Source organism: Echinops telfairi, unplaced genomic scaffold, assembly GCF_000313985.2.
Source record: "Echinops telfairi isolate 266 unplaced genomic scaffold, ASM31398v2 ScPeMD7_5592;HRSCAF=6446, whole genome shotgun sequence".
NCBI lineage: Eukaryota > Metazoa > Chordata > Mammalia > Afrosoricida > Tenrecidae > Echinops > Echinops telfairi.
Window position 1 is genome coordinate 9,766,544 of NW_022109491.1, and position 8,897 is coordinate 9,775,440.

The 8,897-nt window shown below is 53.5% G+C and overlaps 1 protein-coding gene across 13 annotated transcripts in view; it reads left to right on the forward strand.

Annotated features, from left to right (window-relative positions):
* ZMYND8 (zinc finger MYND-type containing 8) overlaps positions 1 to 7,762 on the forward strand; it is a 112,374-nt gene extending 104,612 nt beyond the window's left edge. For all 13 annotated transcript variants that reach the window (XM_004698042.2, XM_004698041.2, XM_004698044.3 and 10 more), the window contains 3 exons: positions 1,883 to 2,043; positions 3,345 to 3,411; positions 6,527 to 7,762. In XM_004698042.2, the coding sequence (XP_004698099.1) occupies positions 1,883 to 2,043; positions 3,345 to 3,411; positions 6,527 to 6,669 (371 nt within the window). In that variant the 3' untranslated portion in view covers positions 6,670 to 7,762. The remainder of the gene's footprint in view (positions 1 to 1,882; positions 2,044 to 3,344; positions 3,412 to 6,526) is intronic.
* The last annotated feature ends 1,135 nt before the right edge of the window (positions 7,763 to 8,897 follow it).

Genomic DNA, 8,897 nt, shown 5'->3' on the forward strand with positions numbered 1-8,897 from the left:
GCTGCCATGTGGCTATTTCACCAGGATATGAGTTTTATCAATGATGTCCTGCTTTACCAATGTTAAAATCTGGTCCCCTTAATAGACTCCACCACTTTGCTCAGGTTGATAGATTGTGACTGCCACAGGTCCACCCACCAGCAGCTGTCTGCTCTTGTTGAAGGTTTACATTCTCAGAAACCCGATGCAGGGCCACTATGAGTAGGAATTGACTGGACGGCAGTGGGTAAAGAGCAGTAGAGTTTGGTTGTAACATCTGAGAGATGAAGCTGATAGTGGCCCCTAGTGGGTGGCGGTCAGATCTGCAGCTACCCAGGCTCCTGTGGGCATGACAACTCCCATAGACACGGACCCCCTGGTCCCAGGTGTCAGTGATGCTGAGGCTGAGAAGCCCTGCTTGCTAAGGAGTACTGGGCTCACAGCTTTACATCTTCTGAGTTTCCTTGCTGTGTGGTGTGGACGCCACTGAACAGACCAAGCTGTAAGGTGTCATCAGCAGGGGACTCGTTATTGAGCTGATGTGGACCCACGGTGACCCTATAGGGCAGGGTAGAATGGCCCCTGTGGGTTTCTGAGACTGACACTTTACAGGAGTTAAGAGCCTCATCTTTCGTCTGAAGAGTGGCTGGTGGTTTTGAACTGCTGACCTTCGGGTTCCAGTCCAACTTGTAACCACTACGCCCCCAGGGTTCCTGCCCCCTAGTTAAAGTTTGTTCATAATAATTTTCCTGCTAATGGCTCCTCACAGCTTGGTCTATTCCGAGCAGGCAGTCTTGTTAGATCCTGTAGAGTGACTTCAGCTCACAGTGACCCGTGTGACAGGTCTGTCCAGTAAGGTTTTCTAGGCTGTAGTCCTCACAGAAGCAAGTCTCTAGGTCCTTTCTCCTGTGGGGATGCTGGGTGACCTTCTCGATGCGTAGGTCAGTGCTTAATTTTTGCGCCACCAGGGCTCCTATGACAAATACCAGTTTCATATACCCAGAACTAGATGCTCCACTTAGAGTATTCATTTACAAGCATAAACAAGCTGGGAGACATGTGTTCATATGTATGTTCTAAGGCGTGGGTTCTCAACCTGTGGGTTGTGACCCCTTTGGGGGCGAATGACCCTTTCACAGGGGTTGTCTAATTCATAACAGTAGCGAAATGACAGTGGTGAAGGAGCAATGAAACCAGTGTGATGATTGGGGGTCATCGCCACATGAGGAGCTGCATGAAAGGGTCGTGGCATCAGGAAGGTTGAGAACCACTGCTCTGAAGGCGACTCTGGAATAGGCGCAGCCTGGTCCCAGACCTTCTGGGGGAGGTGTCATCTGGATAGGGACACTAATAGCTTCTCTCAGTGCAGTTCTGCCCCTCTTCTCCAAGTTCTGGCACGTATTTGAGCCTTTTGCTGGCACATCAAGGTGGCCCAAACCAAGCCAAGTGTCTCCGGTGCCCTTTCTTGGAAGCCCGACTCCCTCTCTCGGGCCTGACTTCCTGTTTGTTGAGGATCTGCTGTCTCCAGAAAGAAGCCAGTGCTGGGGCTGCTTATGCACGTCTGAAATTCAGAAGCGTGAGCATAGCGATCTTCACCCTGCGTTTAGAGGCTGGCTTTCTTGGAGGGGCTCATTTGCTCTGCGAATGTGCTTTGGTCTCTAGAGAAACTAAGAGAATTTCATAGCCAGCCCCCCAAATCCTGGCAGGGATTCCAGCTTCTGGAAGGTTCCTGCCATCTTGTCCCGCTTGGGTGTGCACAGTGCCCTTTGGGGCGGTGGGTGGCGCAGAGCCGGGCAGTCGCCCCTCTTGCTCTGACTTTGGTGTCCTCAGAGTGAGGCGACTGGGTCACCAAACGCGCACCACCGGCCTTGACTCGCGTGGCTCTTCTCCCGTTGGTCCCCAGCTACCGCCCCCCAGCAGGAAGCGGACGCCGAGGTGAGCACGGAAACACTGAGCAAGCCATCCCAGGCTGCATCCTCCAGCACCCAGGCAGCCCCCCCGGAAGCAGCCACCGCCTCGAAAGAGAAGGAGGCCTCGGCGGAGAAGAGCAAGGACGGTGGCTCTGTGAGTATCCCCTCGCCATGGCCGGTGACCGGCTGGATCCCTGTGGGCCCTGCGGAGGCTCGGATCCCTGCTTCCCGAGAACCCCGTGGCATAGGACTCTGTATGGCCGAGGTGCGACAGTCAGATTGCAACTGGACTCTTGCCCTCGGGCCTCCTCCTCCTTCTCCTCACTCAGGACCTGGCCTTGGGGGGAAGGAGCAGAAACAGGAAGTTCAAGTTCCTACTCAGGCAATATGGCAACTGATGCCTCCCCCTTCCCTGGGAAGCCTCGAAGGTTAGGGCACTATTGTCTGCTAGAACTGTCTGTGGTGGCGGAAATGCCTTAGGTGTATTCTGTTCAGTACAGTAGCCACTGGCCAAGGAACTGAATTTAAAAAAAAAAAAAAGGTAAGTCGCCACGCCACGGTGGCTGCCTTGTTCAGCAGAAGCCGAACAAGGAAAAGCCGTACCTCCCGGTCGGACTCTGGCTCGGGTGGGATGTGTAGGCAAAACGTATTTCAGGAGGCATGGTGAGGATCTTGCCCCTTGTTAAGTTTCATAGAGGTATGTATTTGCATATGTATTAGAAATGGACCATTAGCTCATCGAGCCCATGAGCTTACTGCTGTTATAGCCCAGAAAGAGGCTGATGGGAACTAAAAACAAATTGGTATCATTTTAAAGTAGTATATGTCATTCATAGCAGCCCTGGTGGTGGTGTGTGGATTACATGCTGGGGCCAGTAACCACAAGGTCAGAGAATCGAAACCACCAGCTGCACCTTGGGGGGGAAAATGAGGCTTTCTGCTCCCATAAAGTATTACAATCTTGGAAACCCTCAAAGCAGTTCCACGCTGTTCTGTAGGGTCACAGTGCGTAGGAACCAACTCAAAGAGAATTTTTGATATGTCACTCCCAGGAGCTCAGTGGTTCAGCCGTTGGCAGCTAACATAAAGGTCGGTGGTTTGAACCTACCAGTTGCTTGCTCCATGGAGAAAAAATGTGAACGCCTGTCCCCATGCGAATGACTATTCTGGCCAACTGTTGAATTGCTGTCAGTCAGAATCAACTTGCTGACCCTGGGCGTGGCTTGGCTTACCTCATTCCTAGATGTGGTCAACACCCGGAGGGTTTAGTGGATGAGGTGTAGGAACCTGCACATTCCAGAAACTGAGACTTTAGGGTTGCCTAAGGGACTTGGCCTGCCAGGTTAACCTCACTAATAAGCTCTGGGGCAGCAGCAGGCACTCTGTGGGTCTTGAAACTTCTCGGGGATAGCATTGGCCTCAGTGCCTTAGGCCATCTCTCCTTTGTGTTTCTAGACTCTCGACCTTTCTGGCTCCAGGGAGACGGCTTCCTCCATTCTCTTAGGCTCCAACCAAGGATCTGGTATGTTGTCCCCTTGTAAGCAAATCATATGTTGGCACTGCATAGGAGCAAGCGGGAAGCCATATTGCCAGGGCCAACGGGGCATCATTTCCAAGTGACTGTGGAGCCCTGGTGGTACAGAGGTTTAGTGCTGGGCTGCTGAGAGGTTGGCAGTTCAAGCCCACTAGCTGCTTGGTGGGAGAAAGACCTGGAAACCTGCTCCTGTAAGATGACAGCCTCCGAGACCCTAGGGGGCGGTGCTGCTCTGCTCCATGGAGCTGCTTTGCATCGGGATCAACTTGATGGTTGTGGGTTTGGTGTGAGTCCTCAGGGATCCCTGGTGATGCGGTGGGTAGGTCCATGAGGGCTGAGGGAGTCGTTGGGCAAAGTTGGCTTTCAGGACTTCACACCCTTTCGTTCTTTCATTTGGTGGGGTTCCACATGGTACTTTGTTTCGACAAACGACTCTCTTGCTGGCTTGGGCTCGGGGTAGCAGATGTCCGTCTGGGTCAGGTAACCCTTCAGCCTTCTGGAAATGGCTGCAGTCAAGGAAAGAGTGGATGAGGGCACTCATTATGTAGCTGGGCACTCTGATGACACAACCTCTCTTCTCTGAGGACAAGGTGGTTTTTGTGTTTGTTAGCGGCTTGGGGCGCAGTGGGCTTTTCTAAGACGATTACTTCTGATTTTGCTCTCCTGCATGGTTTTAGCTAAGTATTCTCCTTTTGCCCCACTCTGCAACCATTCAAATGGCTCACAGGAGGTAAAAGTCTGTGTTCATTGAGGATTCATGCCTTGGGGCCTCGGCTCCAGAATGCCCTCTGCTGGATAACCCACAATTTAATTGGCTCTTTGAAGGGGGTTGCCATAGGGTGCCTGGGGAAGGCTCTGAAGAGAGTGTCACTCTGATCGGAGGGGAGAGTGTCAACTTGGCCTTCTTGCTACACGCAGTTCCTTCCCCCTCCCTGTGGTGCCCACTGACTCATTCTCCGCCTGTGAACTCACCTGATCTCTGTCCACTAGCTGTCGGCCTTCAGCAGCCAGGCACCGTAGTAGAATTCAACGCCCCTGCTCTGGGGTGGCGACATTGTTTGTGTGTGTTTTTCAAAGTTTGAAAATTAGTTTAAGATAAATGCTTGTGAATTTCTTACTGTAAAAGGATTACGGAACGTGAAAGCTGTTGGCCGAGGACATCTTGGTGTGCAGGTGGACATCCCTGGCCTCCTGGTGTCCCCTTTGCTGGGTGCTGTAGGAGTCAGTCACGTGCCCACCCTCCAGTTGCCTTCACTGAGTCGGACGCCAACCTCTCCTCCTGTGGCCCTGGTCCTCGCTGTGGGTTCTAGAGCTCGTTGCAGGGGCCACACGGAGCTCGCAGACAATGCTCATGGCCCCGGGGGCTTATTAGGGAAGTTAATAGGTTACCACACGTCTCAGGAGCAGCACACAGTAAGGATGCAGTCATTGTTCCCCTCAGTTGACAGTCTAGTCTCTCAGCCACGTGGTCCCTTTGCCTCTGTCTCTGTGGGCCCGGAAAGCCAGCCCGCCTGTTGCTCTGTCTTACAGGGGAGAAGCAGGTACCCCACAGTTTCAGGGCTCTGCCTCTGAGCCAGTCTCTGGTGCGTCTGGTCTTGGCGAGCTCCGCCACTTCCAGCAGAGATCCTTTATCTCCGGCTTGTCCACAGGTGTTTCACCCCCGTCTTTGCTCATCTGAGCTGAGTGTGTCACAGCAGCACGCTGCCCTCCTCCACCCTTTCCTCTTCTCCAAGCCATCGGATGTCACACCTTCTAGCTCGAACCGTCTTGGTTGGGAATGCAGATGCCACAGGTTAGAGAAAGTTAGGCAGCTAACTCAATCCAGTTCCCTGGAGAGCACCTGGGAGCAGGCTGGTGAAAGCGAGTGTTGTTGGCGAGGGTGGTAGTCTCTGGAGAAAAATGGACACAGGCCTGCCTCTCCCTATTTTGTTCAAGATTTTAATCAAAGCACATGTGTACATTGGAGAAAACAGTGGGAAAGAAAACCATCCCAATCTCTTTCTGTGGTCCCTTCTGCTAATTTCCTCCTCATTACATCATGTCCCTGCGCACGCCTGTTTCCTGGCTTGTTAATCTGTACTTACAATTTGTTGACTGCTGACCGGAAAGAATGACGACCTCTCTTCTCCCAAACGACTTATGTCACTGCTCTTGAGTACTCTACCGAGCCCCTGTCCTTGCTGGTCCAAACGGTTAGCACCTTAGCACACTTGGGTCTGCTTGCTCACCGAAAGGTTGGAGGTTCAAGACCACCCAAAGAGAAACAGCAGCAAAGGCCTGGCAGTTTACTTGCTAAGAAGCAGCTATGGAAAGCCCCGGGGCACACAGCTCTACACCAAGAACACATGGGGTCGCCAGGAGCTGGGATTGAACCTGCTGAATCCTGGCGTCCAGGCTCCTCCTCAGAAGTGCTCTCGGCACCCTCCTCATGGCCCTTTCTTCCACTCCCTTTCTTACTCAGCCCCTTCCACTCCTGAGGTGGGGGCATCCTTGAAGGGCCGCCCCTCCCCCCCTTTTTTCCCTTTGAGACCTTTTTGGGGCTTAACTCTGTATTGTTGGGTGGGACTCCAGTGTTTCCTTCTGGGGGCTCCATGATTTGTGTTCCCAGATGGGCGTTGCCACTGCTGTCCACACTCCTTTACCTGTCTGATCCTCACCCTTGGGTCAATAGTGGGATCTGGTCAAAAGTTCGTTTCCTGAGCTGCCAGTGAATTAAGTAAAGAAACCCCGTTCGTTTTGGGACATGGCCCAGCAGCCCCGATGGGTGCCTTTCTTCAGCATCTGTCTCTAACACAATGCATGGTTCAGAATGTTGGCCCCGAAGGCCTTTGGCAGGCTGGGGACCTTTGGCAGTCTCTCTCTCTCTGTGAGCTTGGCTTCTACTGGGTTTCCAACCAGCTGCCATTAGCCGCCTCCGAGGCCGTCGGGTGGTTGTGGTGGCAGGGGCATTGGGCCACCCACCACCACCACCACCACCACCACCACCCCCACCCCACCCCCCCGTCTTGGAGGGCCCGGATGGTGGCCTTCCCGAGGGCAGGTGTAGGTGGCACCGAGGTGGGCAGCAATGCTGAGTCTCTCCCTGTTGGCTCTTTCCCCGCAGATCATTCCCGGAGTAGCAAGTCCGGTTGCTGGAGCAGCGGGGAGGAGAAGCGAGGCTCTGCGCGCTCCGAGCACAACGCCGGCGGCGCCAGCACGAAGAGCCTCATCCCGAAAGAGTCTCGCCTGGACACCTTCTGGGACTAGGGACTGACTGTGCCGAGCCGCCGCCACCATTCAAAGCAAAAGCCACCCACAGACTCCAGCGCGAGGGCGAGAGAAGCGGCGCGAGATGTGGGGAGCGCCCGCGCCTGGCGCCGTCGCCCGCCTCCACACTACAGCGCCCAGCCTCGGCCTCGGCCGAGGCCCCGCACGAGGCTTTCCATGTAAATAATGTACCATTTGTGGATGCCACCGACCCTAGAGGGACCCGCCCCTTTTTATATTTGTATGGACTTTAACTTATAAAGGAGGAGGGAACACACAAAACGCAACAAAAACCAACAAAACGATTAAAAAAAAAAAAAAGTGAAACCCCAACCATGTTTTTGAATTGGAGAAAGGGATAGCCAGCCCATTCCCGCTCCGAGGGAAGTGACGTTTCCATTCGTCTTCTCGCGAGAGCACGTCAGACCTCGGCGTCGCTCTCCCTTGAAATCCCGCGTGATTATGACGCGGAGCGCGAGCTCTCGGGACCGGAAGGAGGCGCGGAGACGTGCGCGCTTCCTGGTGGGATGGGAAGGAAGGACGGCGCTGCCCTTAAGTCGGGGCGGTAGTGCGTTCACAGAGGAGCCGAGGGTCCGACGTCGCTGCCGCCGTCGCCGTCGCGGGAGCCGGAGCTCGCAGGCAAGGGCGCGCGGAGGGCGTTGGAGGCGAGGGCGAAGCATGCGTGTGTTTCTGTGATGGGATGTTGCGTTTTTATGTAAGCATGACAGCGAGGCCGGGTGAGCGCGCGCGGCCACCCCCACCCGCCGTGGTGTCCGCAGTGACACTCCGTTCCGCGGTAGGACATTCGTAAGTCGTGTCACACCAGGCCAGGCCAACAAGCGTCGAACAAATGTCCCGCTTCCAGCTAGTTGACCCTTATTAGAGAAGAAGCAAAACGGGAGAGCGTTATTAGAAGAACGTGCGCGCGCGAGAAAAGAACATTTGTGAATTGCAGTTGCCCAGGATTTAAAAGGAAAAAAAAAAATAGCCTAGCTGGCCTTATTTGTGAAGCATAATTGCTTTTAGCATATGGAAGTATTTTTTCACATTTTCTTTGTATAAAATTTGTATTAAACTTAAATATCTTTTTGGATGGCGGTGTTTCTTTGTGACTAAGGCAGTGCATTATCTCCCTGTGTGCCCCCGCCCCATCTCCCCTGCTCCCCAAGCTGCTAATTTGGGCCCCGCCCAGTTTTTTTAAGCACCTTCCTCCCCCCCCCCCTTTCTTTTCATTTTTTAAAAATTAAAATGTTTATGGAAAAATGGCTTGGTCTTCCTCAAATGTACAGTTTTCCATCGGGCCAGGCCAGCAGTGTGAGGTTGGCACCCCAAAACCCAGGAGAGGGATTGAGAGAGGTCTGGGAGGGTTTCTAAGGTTGGTAAATCTTGATTGAAGCAGGAGGCCGCCACACCTTACACCGCTGAGTGGTTGGCGGTTCAAATCACCGACCTTCAACCAGTGCTGAGTGTTTCTACTCAGCCACATCGGGCTCGGGAGTAGTCAGACTAGGAAGAATGGTTTGATCTTCTGAAAATCCAATAGGTCCCACCCGTCGCATATGGTGACACAGGACCAGGCAGTGTTTTGTTCCCTTATGCATCTGGGTGCCATGAATCAGGTGCCTTGAGGGGGCTTCAACTCTTAGGGGTCACATGGACCCTGGTCCTTGTGGACTTGGTGTTCTTCATGGGAGAGGTGGCCGTGGGCACTGCAAGGATTCTATAAAGGTAATTAAATGTCATGTTCCTGTGCTGGGAAACCAGGGCGTGCTCTGCCTTCTATGCAGATCCCCATGGGGCATTATTGATAACTCAAAACTGTCCCGCTGTAACCACTGTGCAACCCGGACCCCTTTCCATAAAGAATACAGCCGGGGAAAGCCAGTGGGGCAATTGACCCTGAAACAACTCAGTGTCAGCCTTGAACCTTCCTGTTCTTCCTGTTGCTCGGGCCTCCCTCAGCTGCATCGTTCACAGCGATATGGGTGGTCTCTGTAGATAGGATTCACCTGGCAATAGAGAAGAATGGAGCCCTGTTGGTGTAGTCGGTTACCATAGGGCTATTAACAGCAAGGTCAGCAGTTGGAAACCACCAGCGATTCCTTGGGAGAAAGATGAGGCTTTCTAGTTTCCTAAAGAATCACAGCCTCAGAAACTCACAGGGGCCATTCTGTCCCCTGTGGGTCCCCACGAGTCAGACACTCCATGGCAGCGAGGCAGGAGAGAAA